Raw genomic sequence first — 18755 nt, 5'->3', positions numbered from 1 at the left:
AAGCACACTAGAAAATCCACCAAGCAATGGCGCAAAAAGAAGAAATGGAGGGATATGGAATGGCCTAGTCAAAGCCTGGATTTAGTCCCATTGAAATGTTGTGGAGGGATTTGAAACAGGCAGTACATGCAAGAAAACCCTTTAAAAAATCTTGGAACTGAAAGAATATTGCATGGAAGAGTGGTCAAAAATACGAGCAAGCCTGGTAGAGAATTATGCAAAACACCTACAAGAAGTTATTTCTGCCAAAGAGGGCAATACTAGCTTCTGAGGCCAAAGGTGTACTTATTTTATCCACAGAAGAATCACAAATCTATTGATATTTCTGTTGAATAACAGGTTTACATGTAAATGACATCTCATCAGTACGGTAGGGTAACTCACTCTATAGACTGATTTATATGCATATGAAAGATGGCAGGAATGAACACAAAACATGCTCGTTGTGCAGTACCAATGGAAATAGTGGAGGCAGTATAGCACCATGTGACCCCAACTGTGTAAACACACTAACATCCATCTGTCTCAAATCTCATATTTATGTACAACTCTAGACCGTTACTGAGTACTACATTTTTCCTATTACGAAAAAAAATTCTTTAACCATACACAAAGGTCTGTTTTGAGTACCAGTCTTCTTGATTTCCTAGATTAGTACATATTTCTGAATATACATTGAGGGTTTTCTACTTGAGATCCAGATCATAACAACAATCACAACCACTGAAGAAAGTTTTAAAGAGACACAAAGCTCATCAGTCTGTTTAACATTGCTGTGCATGACATTGCTAAAATTACAGTTTGACTGTAATGGACAGGGATGTTTTAGCTCTGATGTGCAATCTGGTGGATGCTGTTTTTTATCCTCTACATGTACGTAGTGAGTATGTGAACAATGCTGCTCGTGTAGCAGCTGCATATGTGCATGTACACATGGTGAATATGAAGTAAATTTGCACCTTATCACAGACACCAAATCCTAGTGAACACTACTTGATTTTACCCCCAATCTCTCAGTTGCCAAATAATTTTGGGGCTCAGCGGCAACCCCCACCAACCAAATATTCAAACATGTTTGATTTTCTCAGTGATTCTGCAACTAATAGCAAGAAGAGCAGTGAAAAATAGCCTATAAGTGTCTGAGAGGAAATCAAATTCAACTGCTGTTATGCGCAGCAGATCCCTGAATCCAGTTATTCATTTACCTTTGTGTGGGAGGATGAGGACAAAATGTAAAAACAACAATAATACTTCAACATGAAATTATTTGTCATACCCAGATAATTGAGCTCAAAATATCACAATTACATTTGCTTAATTTTGGTCATATCAGTAATGTAATGATTTGTTACCAATTAAATTTTAATGCAAGAGTGAAACAATGTAGTACCATCTTACCTCAAATTCCTCAACTTCTATCAGTAATTTGGCTGATGTTATTCGGGACTCATACGGTGGGATGTTACTCTGGAAAAAAAATTTAATTGAATATGTTACGGGCAAAAATCTCTGTTTGGCTTACAGCAACGTTATGCATACATAATGCTGAAACAATGCTAAAAACGTCAGGATCCAGCACACACACACACACACACACACACACACACACACACACACACACACACACACATACACACACATACACACACATACACACACATACACACACATACACACACACACACACACACACACAATTTGCTATTTAGTGATGCAATTAAATGGAAATTCTTGGCCAAAACTAAAACTTAGAACACCCTTGAGGGGAAAGAACATCTGAAAAGAAAAACACCTGAAAAGAAAAACAACTGAGTGATGCATTTCATTATTATTATTATTATTATTATTATTATTATTTATCTTATCATCATCATCATTAAATTTTATTTGTATAACAATACAAACTGTATAACGATATATTTTCACAAAGAAGTTTTACAGACATTCAGGTATTAATAGGAGTAGTAGTGGTACTATGAGTAGAAGTAATATTAACAGGAGGAGGAGGAGAAGGAAGTAGTAATTAGTAGTAATAGTAGTAGTAATAATAGCAAAAGATTATGAGTTGATATTGAATAGCAGAAGTAATAGTAGCAGTAGTAGAAGCAGGAATAGTAGAAGTAGTAGTAGTAGTAGTAGTTTTGCATTTACGTTTATTCAATTAGCAGATGCTTTTATCCAAAGCGACTTACAAATGAGGAAATACAAGCAACACAATATATCAAGTGGAGAACAATACAAGTAGTGCTACCATACAAGATGTTTAATCGAGTTCTAGAGAAGCAAAGTGTGCAGAGTAGAGGTATAACATTTTATATATATATATATATATATATATGGGGGGGCGGGGCAAGTTAAGGGTTAGTTAAGTGTTCACGGAAAAGGTGGGTCTTTATCTGTTTTTTGAAGATAGTGACAGATTCTGCTGTCCGGATTGAGGTTGGAAGTTCATTCCACCACTGAGGGACAGTCAGTTCTGGAAAGGGACTTCATGCCTCGCTGAGTAGGCACTACCAGGCATCGTTCGTTAACTGATCACAGGTTGCGTGAGGGAACATAAACTTCAAGGGGAGTGTTGAGGTACGGGGTTGCTGTTACAGACAAAATCTTGTACATGAGCATCAAGGCCTTGAATTTGATGCGATCAGCTAAAGGAAGCCAGTGGGAGGAAGATGAAGAGGGACGTGAAATGGGTTCTTTTGTGCTGGTTGAAGACAAGGTGTGCTGCTGTATTCTGAATCATCTGAAGGGGTTTGATGGCGCTGCCTGGGAGGCCTGAGAGTAGTGCATTGCAATAGTCCAGTTTTGAGATAACAAGAGCTTGGACTAGTAGCTGTGTAGCCTGTTCAGTGATACAGGGTATATACTTCTGTGATCTAGTAGTAATAGAAGTAATAGTAATAATAATAGTTGTAAAATTAGTAGCAATAGTACTACTAGTATTAATATTAGTAGTAGTAATAATAATAGCAATAAAATTGTTTGTAGTAATAGTACTAGTAATAGAAGTAGTACTACTGACAGTAGTAACAGTAATAGTAGTAAAATTATTAGTAGTAATAGTGCCATTAATAGTAATAGTAGTAGTATTAATAGTAGTAGTAACAGTAATAATAGAAGTAGTAACAATAATAGGAGTAGTAGTAGCAGTAGTAATAGAATGTAATCATGAACAATCATGACACATTTGGAAGCTAAACCAATGACAAGACAGGGCCGTGACAAAATATGAACCAAAACAAAAAGGCACATGGCTATATAAACAACAACAGAACACATAAAACCTGGAAACAGAGCCGTGACAGCCATGACGCGTGTTGAGAGCTGAACGCACACTGAAAAGGGGAATAGTGGAGTATGTAACAAGTAGTAATAATAGAAGTAGTAGCAGTAGCAGCAGTAATAGTAATAACAGTAGTAATAGTATTCATTAGCATTTTATATAATCAATGCCTAATTATATAATTATGAGTTAATGGAAAAAAAAATGTATGTCCCCAAGACAATATTAAAACATATCTATCTATCTGTCTGTCTGTCTGTTTACAGCATATTTAGATTTTTGGTCATAACCCCAATCTTTCATTTTTGTCTGGTTTTAAGTGGTTTTAAGATTTCAGTGCCCAAAATTCTAGAGCATCCTTATTTACTATTGTTGTTTCTGTCGCTGGAGTCAAGAGCTACCACATGCATTGTGAGTGAATGAATTTCTACCCTGATATTACGTGTGTTGTTATGCTCTTAGGTAGTTGGGGCTTGATGAGCAAGATGCAAATGTAAGATGCTCTTTTATGAACAGCACTTCTACGAGTGTTTTCTGAACCTCTTGGCTCATTAGCACTTCATCAGAGCCTTGTCTCCTTTTCTGCTGACTGCACTCTTCCCTGCTGTCTAAGCCTTTCTTGCCTTTTCAACTTTGTCTACTCATTAACCACTCTAGCCTCCCGTCTCATATCGTGTGTGTGTGTGTGTGTGTGTGTGTGTGTGTGTACCTCAGTGCAAGAGTACTACCACATCAGATTTTCATCATGATGGCACTGAACCAAATCTGATCCCAATTACACTGTGGCTTTTACATCCTGTTCATTTTGCTTTTCACAGGAAGCAGAACATGTTCACAGCAGAACATGAAAGAAATCTGTTTAATTTGCCATCACATTATGCTTGCAGCTATTAAACCAAACAACAGAAAATGATCCAAACAAAAAGCAAATACAGAAATAAAACCAGGGCTTTTATTAAGTTCCTCTGATTCATTTCAGGGCAGTGATGTATGTAGAGAAGCGGAGAAATTCTTTTTGCCAACCTCTGAAACAGCATAATATTTGCTAGTTTTGAGTAAAATATTTGGATTTTAAGTTTCAAGAGGGATGTTAAAGTACAGGGTCAGCATGTGTATGTGTGCGCACATGTCTGCCTTGGAGCCCAGTGTGACTGAGAGCGAAATGAAAGGATTAGTCTCTCCAAGTCCCACTAGCTTTCTCCATCCAAGAACTCATTTCAAAGTTCGAGGAAGCTTCATGCAGCGCTGCTTTTAGTCTATCCAATGGAACGGAGGGCAAAGAAGTCCCTCAATCAAACTCTCACACACTTAGAAACCAAACACAAACACACACCACAACATCTCATGGGCAGTATGTTGTTTCACCATACTTTCCTCATTCCTAAAGAAACGTCTTAATCTTATCCACCTCTAAAGAATTACACGGGCATGTCATCATGTCACATGTTGCATGCATTGGAACCTCCAACAAAATCAACTCTTACCATCACATTTTTAGACCAGGCAGGAACTGTACAATTTAGGAAATCATGTTTGAATTGCCGGTCCTATACAGCCAAAGAACTTTCCAGTTTCTTGGTAACATGACAAGCTGTGGGATTTATTTATTTAGGTCCTTTTAACTTTAAGAGAGAGAAAAAAAAGACAGGCTGATAATGAAACAACAGTCTATAAGGTGACAACAGGAACTAACTTGTCTCACAAACATTCCATGATAAAGTGACTATAAACCTTTAAAAAAAAAAAAAAAATCACAATGTGTTGTTCATGAATAAATAAAAAAAAAAAGCAACTGTTGTCAAATTGCTCTGGTGCAAGAGGAATAAAACATGCTGTTATTGGAGTGGTAATGCACCACATCACGCCGTCACTGGTTATTTTCCTATAGCACATGACATGTTATTCCTCACCTACCAAATTAGTGCAACAAGGACTAAAATCTCCGCCTGTCACAATCATTACATAAGTACCAATTCACTAGCATTTCAGCTTATCATGATTATTTGAAACGACCATGATTAAAAATATTGTGCAATCATACGTCTCCATATAAATATATTGGTCGGGAAAACAGAGCACTTGTTTCATAATTAGGTTCTTAAAATAATCAGATCACTGCACCATCAGATTTGAATCATTCCCTGTCGAAGGTTGTGATGGATTAACTATTTTTGTGTAGCAAAGTAATATCTAGTGATGTATTAACTTGACCACTCTCACTAAAATGTGTTGTACATGACCAACTTTAGTACATAGTCCAGAATTGAGCTAATGATTTAGTTACATATTTATTGCTGTAATACTGAGTTTATGGAAGGAATACATAACCTGTACGACAGAGTGATCAACCACAATGCGATGTATAATAAAGCATGTCTCACAAGTGTTTTATTCCTCACAAAACACTTGTCTGCAATTTTCTATAAATATACATAAATAAGGATACAATTGATCCTTTTATAGTTACATTTTACATTGCGGAACCTCCACAAAACTACTAAGTTCCTGTAATCACCTGCATTATATAGCAGCAATAAACTGTTGTTCCAGCACTAGCCTCTCTTTTTTCTCTCTCTCGAAGTTAATAAGCCACAAAAAAGTGCAATCAATGTAACTGATAAATGGCTGCATTAGTGCATTATTACAAAAGGGTCATAAAGGTCAAAAATAAATGTAATATAATGGAATGGAAGACAGCACTAATGTAATGTAATGTAATAGAAAAGAATAGAATTTCAGTAGCTGTTTCAAGATTAATGACACATAATGGTTCTTTCATGAGACAACATCACAGGCGCACACACAAACACGCACACACCTGCACTCTTTCCTCATCCTCCTCATCTTCATCAGGTTGCTCTGAGCCTGCTGAAGACTCTTCCTCCTTCTGTCGACTCGGTAACCATGACAACACACTCTTTATCAGGTAGTCACGGCCTTGCTGGAAAAAAAAAAAAAAAACAGTGCTGTTTGCATCCATTCTCTTATTATATTATTGTATCATATTATTGAAGTTGGTCTTTTAATTTTGGACGAGCTTCTCCAGACAAGCAGAAGAGAGCAGGATGGTCGAAGCAAACTTTAAAGTGCCGTAGCATTAACTCAGACCACGTAATGCATAAAATCAGATGTAAAATCAGATCAAACTCCTGCTTTGTAATAACGCAGTTAAATCTGGATCATTACAAGAATGGCCATCTTGTGAGCTTTAATATCTTGTCTGACCTACAGCAAGCATTCTGGATCTAAAACCCTTATACCAGTTTGCCACCTAGTGGTTGACGTCGGAATTAAAGTGCAACATTTTCACTTCAGGGAAGAGGGAATTCGTTATAAGGGCACACTCTCAGTTAAAGTGTACGGTAACCTGAGTTGCAGTCTGCTTGCAATCTTTCTCTGTCTCTTGCACTTGTTTCTCAGAGCTGTTAAGTTCTGGTTGCTAGTTCATAATTAAAATTCACAACCTAAACCAACCTAAGCAATGTTATTATAATAAACCTATCAAAGTGTGCAGACAAGAAAAATGTATAGAACATCAACAGCACAGTCGATGGATTCGGTTCACTTCTAAAGCCACTGGTGGAGTGATTTAAATAAATGCTTCGTGGGTGGTGTGTGAGGACACAACAAAGAAGACAGGATGGCTTCTTGTGAAGAGATTATAGTGTACCTCCGGTTTCTCAATGCTGAAGAGGTAGCTAGCCATTAACTGCAGCGCTTCAGGGTTGTTCTGGTCATAATGCAGCGCTTTCTCAATAGCCTCCTTACACCGCTCGGCTGCTCCCTCCTCCATACTGACAAAATAAAAAATAAAAGTAAAAAATTTACACATTAATACACTTACACAACACTGATCCCAGGTATCTTGAGAGCATCTAGGATTTTTTCCTCTTGTATAAAGTTTCAAACTATCACCTGAAACTGTATTCCGGGATTTACTGAGCATTATTTCATAAGAATTCCAGCCTTTAAAATATAATTGCCAGATTTTAAGATTCTGGGAGGTATTTAACAAAGTCCTTCCAGCAAATTAAAGTGTTAAAGACGCTTTTATTCAAACTGCTGTAATATATTTCCAAAACAACAAAAAGTGTCTTGTCTGTTTAAACTTATCCTGCCCCATTTAAAAATCGTATTCAATATAAGGAAGAGTATGAAGTTTATTATCATTCAGCTTTGAAATATATCTGCATTAAAGCCCTACACGTACTACAAGCTGAAATTTTGGTTTATAGATATCATAGGAATCATACAGTACGTCACTGGAAAGCAAGCAGTGCTTTCAGTATCTAAAATCCAGTATCTAAAATATTAGAATAAAGAACTTATAATACAGAAATGTCGACCTGAGAAGAGCTCTAATCAGCTAATTAACTCAAAGGTGTTAAAAATTAACACCTGCAAAGGTTTCCTGAGCCTTTAATCTCTCAGTCTGGTTCAGTACACACAACCACAATCATGGAGAAGATGAAAGTAAATGTTGCATTTCATTTGGAAATCAAGGTCCCAGAGTCTGGAGGAAGAGTGGAGAGGCACAGAATCCAAGCTGCTTGAAGTCCAGTGTGAAGTTTCCACAGTCAGTGATGTTTTGGGGTGCCATGTCATCTTCTGGTGTTGGTCCAGTGTTTTCTCAAGTCGAGAGTCAATGCAGCGTCTACCAGGAGATTTTAGAACACTTCATGCTTCCATCTACTGACAAGCTTTATGGAGATGCAGATTTCCTTTTCCAGCAGGACTTGGCATCTGTCCATAGTGCCAAAAATACTAGTAACTGGTTTGCTGACCATGGTGTTACTGTGCTTGATTGGCCGGCCAACTCGCCTGACCTGAACCCCATAGAGAATCTATGAGAAACACCAGAACCAACAATACAGATGAGCTGAAGGCCGCTATCAAAACAACCTGGGCTTCCAGAACACCTCAGCATGCCACAAGCTGATTGCCTCCATGCCACGCCGCACTGATGCAGTAATTCGTGCAAAAGGATTAAAGCCCCCACAAAGTATTGAGTGCATAAATTGACATATTTTTCAGAAGGTCGACATTTCTGTATTATTAAATCTTTATTCTAATATTTTGCAATACTGGATTTTTGATTGCCATGAGCTGTAAGCCATAATCATCAAGATTAAAACAAAAAAAGGCTTGAAATATTTCACTTTATGTGTAATTAATCTACAATATATGAAAGTTCCACTTTTTGAATTAAATTATAGAAAAAAATATACTTTTCCACAATATTCTTATTTTTTGAGATATACTTGTGTGTGTGTGTGTGTATATATATATATATATATATATATATATATATATATATACACACACATACACACACACACACATACATACATACACATATACAGTATCTCACAAAAGTGAGTACACCCCTCACATTTTTGTAAATATTTGATTATATCTTTTCATGTGACAACACTGAAGAAATGACACTTTGCTACAATGTAAAGTAGTGAGTGTACAGCTTGTGTAACAGTGTAAATTTGCTGTCCCCTCAAAATAACTAAACTCACCGCCATTGATGTCTAAACATCTGGCAACAAAAGGGACTACACCCCTAAGTGAAAATGTACAAATTGGGCCCAAAATGTCAATATTTTGTGTGGCCACCAGTATTTTCCAGCACTGCCTTAACCCTCTTGGGCATGGAGTTCACCTGAGCTTCACAGGTTGCCACTGCAGTCCTCTTCCTCCATGACGACATCACGAAGCTGGTGGATGTTAGAGACCTTGTGCTCCTTCAACTTCCGTTTGAGGATGCCCCACAGATGCTCAATAGGGTTTAGGTCTGGAGACATGCTTGGCCACCTTCACCTTCACCCTCAGCTTCTTTAGCAAGGCAGTGTTCGTCTTGGAGGTGTGTTTGGGGTCGTTATCATGCTGGAATATTGCATACTGATCATGCTCTGCTTCAGTATGTCACAGAACTTGATGGTATTCATGGTTCCCTCAACGAACACCCCCCCCACCCCCCCACCCCCCCTTCAACCTCTGCAGCAATGCTGGCAGCAGTCATACGTCTATTTCCCAAAGACAACCTCTGGATATGACGCTGAGCACGTGCACTCAACTTCTTTGGTCGACCATGGCGAGGCCTGTTCTGAGTGGAACCTGTCCTGTTAAACCGCTGTATGATCTTCGCCACCATGCTGCAGCTCAGTGTCAGGGTCTTGGCAATCTTTTTATAGCCTAGGCCATCTTTATGTAGAGCAACAATTCTTTTTTTCAGATCCTCAGAGAGTTCTTTGCCATAAGGTGCCATGTTCCATGTTCCAGTAATGTCACTTCCAGTGACCAGTATGAGGGAGTGTGAGAGCAATGACACCAAATTTAACACACCTGCTCCCCATTCACACCTGAGACCTTGTAACACTAACAAGTCACATGACACCAGGGGGGGAAAATGGCTAATTGGACCCAATTTGGACATTTTCACTTAGGGGTGTACTCACATTTGTTTCCAGCGGTTTAGACATTAATGGCTGTATGTTGAGTTATTTTGAGGGGACAGCAAATTTACACTGTTAGACAAGCTGCACACTCACTACTTTACATTGTAGCAAAGTGTCATTTCTTCAGTGTTGTCACATGAAAAGATATAATCAAATATTTACAAAAATGTGAGGGGTGTACTCACTTTTGTGAGATACTGTGTATATATATATATATATATACATATACACACACACACACATACACACACACACACATTATTTAGTAGCGTGCAGCAGCATCACCACACAATGATACATTTTGAAGCCAGTTGGGGCTTATATTAGTGAGTCTCCCATCCATCCATCCATTTTCCATACACAGGGTTGCAGGGGAGCCTAGAGCCTATCTCAGGGAACTTGGGGCACAAGGTGGGGGACACCCTGGACGAGGTGCCAACCCATCACGTGGCACAATCACACACTCATTTACACACCCATTCAAACATGTCAGACAATATAGAAACAGGGCAGAGGCAGGATTTGAACCCCAAACCCTGGAGGTGCGAGGCAAACGTGCTAACCATAATAGAGTCTCCTTTCATGTAAATTTACACAAGCTCTCATAGGATAAAAACATTGTTTTCCAAGCTAACAGGATTTACCATAAATATTTAACATGAATACCAAATGTCTTGTGTAAATACTCCTGTGAACAATTTCAGAATAAATTTATTCGTATCCAGCTTGATAAATGAGCCCATTGTTTCCCGGGGTTCTTTTGGTTACTAACAATATGTTTTCTAGAAAATACCTGTTTCTCATGCATGAAGTCATTTTTCTTCAGCCTTCAAGAAGGACCATGCACATAATTTCACACTGGTGCATACAGTGGAGGAAATAAGTATTGGATGCTTCAACATTTTTTTCAATAAATATATTTCCAGTGAGGCTATTCACATGAAATTTTCACCAGACATCAGTATTAACTCAAGAAATCTGGAAATATAAAGAATTCACAACATTAAAGTCCATAACTAAAGTTGTGTGTAATAAAATGGAATGACATGGAAAAAAAAGTATTGAACACACTAATTAAAATTTATTTAATACTTAGTGGAGAAGCCTTTGTAATGACAGCTTCAAGATGCTTCCTGTATGGAGAAATTAATTGGCCGCAGTATTCAGGTGTGATTTTGGCCCATTCTTCTAAACCTATTGTCTTTAAATCTCGGTCAATTGGATTTAAGTCAGGTGATTGACTGGGCCATTCTAACACCTTGATTTTTTTTTCTCTGAAACAAATTGTTTCCTTTGCTGTATGCTTTGGATCGTTGTCGTACTGGAAGGTCCACCCATGTCTCATCATCATCTTGGTGGATGGCAGCAGGCTCTTCTCAAGAATCTCCCGATAAAGGGCTCCATTCATCATCCTTCAATTATATGAAGTTTGCCAGTACCACGTGATAAAAAACAGCCCCACACCATGATGCTTCCATCTCCAAACTTCATGGTTGGTATAGTGTTTTTAGGTTGATGTGCAGAGCCATTTCTTCTCCAAACATGGTGTGTAGTATGACAGCCAAACAGTAAAATTTTGCTCTCATCTGACCAGACTTCTTGTTGCAAAATTTAAACGCACTTCGACATGCCTTTTCTTTAGTAATGAGCATGCGTAGAGGCCATGGCGGCAGAGTGCATTGCCTATTGCTTTCTCTGTGAGGATGGCACCAAGTGTTTCTGGAGCTCATTCAGAGTATCCCTTGGCTCTTGGGGTACTCTTCTGACCATTCTTTTGACTCCCTGGTCAGAAATCTTGTGAGGAGCTCCTGTGCATAGCCGATTGATGACAGTGATGTTGCTTCCACTTGCAGATAATGACCCCAGTGGTGCTTACTGGAAAATTCAGAAGTTTCAGAAGTTCTGAAATATGTCTGTATCCGAGTCCATCAATATGTTTTGCAACAATAAGGTTGTGAAGGTCTTGGGCGAGCTCTTTGCTTTTACCCATCATGAGATGTTTCTTGTGTGACACCTTGGTAACAAAAAGCCTTTTTATAGACCATCAATTTACTAACCCAGCTGATATTAATTTGCACAGATAGGGGGTATAATTACTTACGGATTTCAGCTGGTTCCTTGCCTTACCTTGCCTTGGAGAACTGCTTTTCCTTAGCATATTCAATACTTTTTCCCTGTCATTCCACTTTATTACACATAACTTTATTTATGGACTTTAATGTGGTGAATTCTTTATATTTCCAGGTTTCTTGAGTTAATACTGATGTTTGGTGAAAATTTCATGTGAAGAGCCTCATTGGAAATATATTTACTGAATAAAATGTTGACGCATCCAATACTTATTTCCCCCGCTGCAGGTCTTAACGTTAACGTATAATTAATGTATGTTAAGTATTTTTGACTTTATACAACATTTTATCAATTAAACTATGCAAAAACTGTTGTATTTGCACAGTAAATCATGTTTTTTAAAATAATCCCCAAAATTAACAATACTTGAATGAGCTACTGTATTATTTTCTAATTTGACAAAAGGGGACAGCATACAAGGGAAAGCACCTGATACCCACTTTTTAAAAAATAAAAGTGGATCATTGATATTACTGGGGCTGTTTTGTGGCTACTGGTTCAGAAGATTTTGAGATTGAGATTGATACCCTCATGGATTCTGCTAAATACCAGAATATTTCAGACCAAAACCTGTTTATAGTACCAGGGTATTTCTGACCAAATCCTGGTTGAGAGGAGGTTCATACTTGGTTATAAATGGAATGGACCAAGTTCTTTCTACAAGTGTCTCCAATGTTGTTAGACATTAAAGGAAAAGACTCGGTGCTGTTATTCTCTCAAAGACAAGGGTGCTAATAATTGAGAAAATAGTATTGTGTGTTTTGTGTTGAAATATTGTTTGGGGGAAAAAATTATTTACATAAAACCATATAATGTCCCTGGATGTCCGAGGTAAAAAAATATATATATAATCACCAAAATACAAAATACATTTACTGTATTGTTTACTTGTCACTGTTTAAATATCTATACATAATTCTGGAAGGCACTAAACACAGGAATATCAGAACCAAGGACAATGTATTTGAGCATGTGAGAGGAGATGGCAGGGAGGGGGTGGCTATGATTATGAGACAAGGATTTGTGAAAAAAGAAAAAAAATAGAATTACCAAAGGTCAGTGAAGAAGATCTCAGCAATGGAACAGAAGGCCACAGACACGTCCTTTGCAGTAACAGGAGACTCTGATGGTAAAGCAGCAGCTCCGATACTGCTAACCTGTCAACACACACACACACACACACACACACACACATACAAACATCAATGTCAATTTATTCCTAAAGAAAATAATTGTATGTGCAAGTGCACGCAATTTGCATCTAATAAGATATGCAACATACTGCAATATTCAACGCACAAAAAAAATCATCCTTATCCCGGAGTGTGCTAGGCAAGATAGTTACAGCTAAACATGCAGTCATTAGTCATGTGCTTTAACTTTAGACATTTAATTAAAATCTAACACCAGAACATGCCAACTCTATAGTAATGTCACCGACCCTCATCTAGAAATGTTCCTGTAGAGCAGTTCATAATCAAAGACTTCCAAAAGAACCGATTGGTGATTAAGATCAGTCAGGTGGCAGGTCTTTTCCTTTTTATTTTTAAATAACACTGGGAGGCAGATCTTGTCTGTTCCACATGAGGAAAAAAAGCCTTTTCAAGACTTTGTCAGCTTTCTTTTTTTATACATTGTATATTTATATATATATATATATATATATATATATATATATATATATATATATATATATATATATATATATATATATATATATTCACACACACACACACACACACACACAGGTTTCCGTGATCTTGCTATTTGTTCTCAGGAAATATGTTCTAATGTGATATGCATTAGGGAGGCTGCATGAATGTGCAGGAAATAAAGGGAATCTCCGTAAAAAGATTTAAAACCTTAGTTTACTGAGTTTGACAAATTTATTACTTTGACAAGAAAATATCCATAATGTCTCCAAAACATTTCTTGAATTTTTATACTTTTCCACATGTGGAAATGGGTACCTTGTAATTCTATCATTTTTCAGACTTAGGGTTTGGTTTAGATTAAATGAACTTTAGAACTTCTTCTGTTGTAAAAAAAAAAATAAAATAATAATAATAATAATAATAATAATAATAATAATAATAATAATAATAATAATAATAATAATGTTAATAATTAATTCAATGTAATCAAAAACAAACAAATAAATTAACAATAAATAAAATAAAATAACATTAAAATATAAACATTTGCACATTTATTTGGAAGATTGATCACTGTATCTAAAATTGTACTTATACTTAACCAGTTAAGGATGGAGAGCCTTGCTTGAGAGCCCATGGCTCTATTAGACTCTGAGGCAGTCATGAGATTTAACCTCACAACCTTCTGCTCTTAATCAATTAATCTAATCCTAGTCTGTGATGAAACTCTCTTACCCCATTACATTACCTCATTAGATGTTAGTAATAGCTTAGTAACATCTTATTGGCTCATTAGCTGACACTTTGCCATCGCCATTATTAGATTATTCTATTTACTCTATTACTGTTTGTAGAAATGCACCTCCAGTTTTGTATTATTACTTCAGAATATGCACAGCTTGGAAACATTGTACACCCTGCAAATTTAAATAAATAAATCAATAAATAATGCAAGCTATCTTGATTGAATTGAACTGAAATTGATCCCAGGGTCTGCTGGCTTACAGCAATAAGGACCTGTGTTAGTATTTTGTTTGTTAATGTTGCAACACCACCAAGTGCTGAAACACTGAACTGCATCCTTATGTACAAAAACACAAAACAGAGGTCTTTAATCCATATACTGGCTCACTATTGTGTAGCAAGATATTTAATCCAACTGAAAGTCACTGCACTTGAAAATGAATACAGAAATTTTTTCTGCACTCTTCCTGTGTGTGTGGGTATGTGTGACTAGTGTTTGACTGAGTCACTAAAAAAATAACATTTGTCTCTCTTTTGTTCCTGCTACAACTATCTCTGCTTTGTGTTTGCTCAGCTGCTGGAAACTTCTCTCTGCAGCATTTCCTTCACTGCCACAACTTTCTTCTTGGATTCGCTTTCACTCGTGAGTCATTTTGTATAAAACTCATCTTGGCATTCTTCATGAAAATTAGCACAATTACATATAATGTGAATGAATGCAATAACTGGCATATATGGTGATGCTGTATAGTTTTATTTTAAACACATTTTTTTCCCCATAGATGCATCAAACCTTACATATATTATTAAGGCCCTGATTGGACTTCAGGTAAGGACTGCATATAGTGCGTAATTTATTCGAAACCAAAGCAATTTCCTAATAATTATATTGTTTATTTATTAACTAATGATGTCATACTGTTTATTCATTATAGTTATGTCTATTGTTGTGGAACATCCAAAAAAACATGTTATACGTGTTCCTGTTATTACTTGCGTTACAACAGCTCAGTCTGTCATTCCCTCACCAGCCTCTCTTTTTTCACTCTTAAATTAATAAGACAAAGAACCCAGCTTGTCATGTTACTGAGAAATTGCAAAGCCTGCTATCCATAAAACTTAAAGTTACAGCTTTACCTCTGACTGGTACAAAGTGCTGGGACAATGTGTTTATCCACCATACAAGAGCTTGTGTAAGTTGTTACTACAGAAACAATAACGTATTAGAATGAGAGCATTAATATAAACCTTGCAGCCAGAACTACTTTCAGAGTTTCACTTACAGAAAATTAACCAACACCTTCAGAATCCAATCAAAAATGAGCATGGTGGTATACAGTATCCGTATTTTCTGTACGTTAGAAAGCATTTTAATTCTATTACCTATTAGAGTTAAAACAGATACCTCTGTATTGAAACTGTGTGTTTTGAAATCTCTTTAGCAGGCAGCAGTAGGGTTTCTGGAGATTGACAGGAATTTTAAAAGAACCATCGATGCATGTACAGTGTCCTCCACTAATATTGGCACCTTTGGTAAATATGAGCAAAGAAGGCTGTGAAAAATTGTCTTTATTGTTTAACCTTTTGATCTTTTGATAAAAACATTCACAAAAATAATCTGTTCTCATGGATAGCAAACAATTGCAAACACAACACAGGTTTATCAAAAAAAAAAAAATATATATATATATATATATATATATATATATATATCTTTGTTAAATATAGGTGTGCATCCACGAGAGCAGAGTATCTTTGTGAATTTTTTAAACAAAAGATCAAAAGGTTAAACAATAAAGACAATTTTTCACAGCCTCCTTTACTCATATTTACCAAGGGTGCCAATATTAGTGGAGGGCACTGTAGGTATGTGTATATATATGTATATGGACATATTGTTGAGTAAAATAATTCTGAAAAAATTCTCATGATTTCACACGGCAAACCAAGCTAAAAATTCCCACCACATTTACAAACGTTTCTACCCATAACACTGATTCTCTTTGTACCTGCATGCGTAGGTCGATAAATTCCAATTAGCCATAAATTACGATCCCGTTCACAAAACAACTGACTTTTGACTATTTAGTGATGCCCACAAAACTGCATAAAAGGCAAAGCTCACAGAGAGCTGGAAAAAAAAAAAACAACAACAACAACAACAAAAAGCATAGTGTGCACAAAATTTTCCAGTAATGCAACTCAGCCATTGCAGCTTTTCAGTTACCGTAGACACACACTAAAACTGCTTTTACATGGTGCCATTTCTTTTGTCCTAATTGAATAGCCAATATTATTTGTCTTAATTTATGGATTTGTTTGGGGCTGCTTTCCTCCAAGTCATTAAAATTAAATTTGTGTGCATGATTGAAATAAATGCATTTAAAAATGAAATTCTTTCTGCACTTAGGACATCTCTTGTGTAAATACGCCTGCAAACTATTCACTATGGCAGTTTAACACACATTACAAAACATGATTAGAAATCAGAGAAATTTACTATAATTTACTAGATTTACTAAAATGATTTAGATATTCTTTTGCACAAAACTCAATCACAAAGTAGAAATTCAGTATGTGTGCAAAAATCAGATACTGTTATATAGTTGTTTGTTTGTTTTTTACTGTTCTGCTTAAAACATGTAAATATAATATTAATCCAGAGGACAGTTGAAAAGGTACAGGCAAGTGTTGCTTCCAGGTTTTGTGCGGTCACTGTAGCATCCCCCCTATTAGGCTGACAGCACTTACCTAATGCAATTTCTACATTATTTCATGCAATGCAAAGCAAGAGCTACACAAACCGTGCTAGAACTAGTTGGGCCCAATATTGTGCAATCTACTGTATATATCATAAACAGGGCTGGTGAGAGAGCAATTAGCACAAAAGCAACAGCAATAGAGCTGAAGAACATGATACATGTATCATGTCCATTTACCTACAACCACAATTCTGAAAAAAATTTGAACAGTATGGAAAATGTTAACAAAAACAAAGAGGAGTGATTTGTAAATGTACAGTACTTCGACTTGTATTTAAACAAAAACCATATCAAGACATGGTATTTGATGTTTTAGCTAATCAACTGCATAGTTTTTTGAAGATAAACATTTATTTTGAAATTGACGCATGCAACACGTTCCAAAAAACTTGGGACAGGGGCAATTTAGGACTAATAGCGATGTGAAAAGTTGAAATAAGAAGGTGATGTGAAACAGGTGAGGCAATCGTCTAATCATAGTATATAAGGAGCCTCCAAAAAAGGCCTAGTCCTTCAGGAGCAAGGATGGGTCGAGGCTCGGCAATCTGCCAACAGATGCGACAGGCATTTCACCTTCTACAGTGCACAATATAATTGAAAGATTGAAGGAATCCAGTCTAATCTCTCACAGGAGCTCGGGAATTCTTTGGTAAACCTTTTATCAGTCAACACCATTCGCCGCTGCATCCGCAGATGCAAGTTACGGCTTTACTACGCAAAGAAGAAGCTATACATCAGCACTGTCCAGAAGCACCGCTGACTTCTCTGGGCTCGGTCTCATCTAAGATGGACAGTAGCACAGTGGAATCATGTTTTTTGGTACGACGAGGCAACATTTCAAATAGTTTTTAGACAAAACTGCCATCGTGTTCTCTGTGCCAAAGAGGACAAGGACCATCCAAGCTGTTATAAGCCTCAGGTCCAAAAGCCAGCATCTCTCATGGTATGGGGGTGTGTCAGTGGCCATGGCATGGGTAACTTCTGTGAGGTCACCATTAATGCAGAAAGATATGCACACATTTTGGAGCAACATATGCAGACCGACTTGGGGCTACAACATTAACCGTTCTAACACACACACACTTACAAAAAGTGCAATGTGGTGTCCCCCTTTTTTACTTCCTTTAAATCCAGCCCTTTGGACATGCACAAACATCTAACATAATGTTGGATTTCACATCTAAACTGGTGATACACAATTATATTTGTCAGTCCAACCAGATTCAGTAGCACACCAAATGGAAGACTGTGTAAACAACATAAAGGCTTAGATGAATAGAAATATCATTCTCTTAAATTTGATAAAACTGGAATACTGATGTTTGCTCACAGCAAGACTGATTTTTTTTCCTGGAGCTTGACAGTTATTCTGTGAAACCAAAAGCTACTGTAAACCACCTTAGTGTAAGTCTAGTTACTGGTTTATGTTTTAATTTGCATGGAACTTTCTAAGAAACATAACCAAATGCTTCAGCTAGTTCAGAACACAGCAGCTGTCCTCACCAGGAAGTCAGTACACCAGTGCGGGGGTGAGGTCGACCATCGACTGTGGACGGAGAGGAGGTGGGCCGAACCGGCAGGTAACGCATGATGATTCTCACCTGAGTTGGTTTACAGCCAATCTACATATTTGTGTCTGTTTGTGCTTTCTGTGACTCCAGTGATCCATGAGTGAGAGAGACACAGAGTGCAAGACCACTTGGTAGAGCTTGTG

General features: G+C 37.0%; 1 protein-coding gene across 1 annotated transcript in view; it reads right to left on the bottom strand.

Annotated features, from left to right (window-relative positions):
* Positions 1–18755, bottom strand: part of si:dkey-12j5.1 (uncharacterized) — an 83846-nt gene that overhangs the window by 57788 nt on the left and 7303 nt on the right. Inside the window, exons 5-8 of the mRNA XM_053611137.1 lie at positions 12931–13037; positions 6954–7077; positions 6102–6224; positions 1399–1467 (exon numbers count right to left, since the gene is read on the bottom strand). Of these exons, the coding sequence (XP_053467112.1) occupies positions 1399–1467; positions 6102–6224; positions 6954–7077; positions 12931–13037 (423 nt within the window). The remainder of the gene's footprint in view (positions 1–1398; positions 1468–6101; positions 6225–6953; positions 7078–12930; positions 13038–18755) is intronic.

This window comes from Ictalurus furcatus, chromosome 23 (assembly GCF_023375685.1).
Source record: "Ictalurus furcatus strain D&B chromosome 23, Billie_1.0, whole genome shotgun sequence".
NCBI classification, from domain to species: domain Eukaryota; kingdom Metazoa; phylum Chordata; class Actinopteri; order Siluriformes; family Ictaluridae; genus Ictalurus; species Ictalurus furcatus.
Note: the sequence above shows the minus strand (reverse complement) of the source record. Positions and strands in the feature narration are given on the sequence as shown.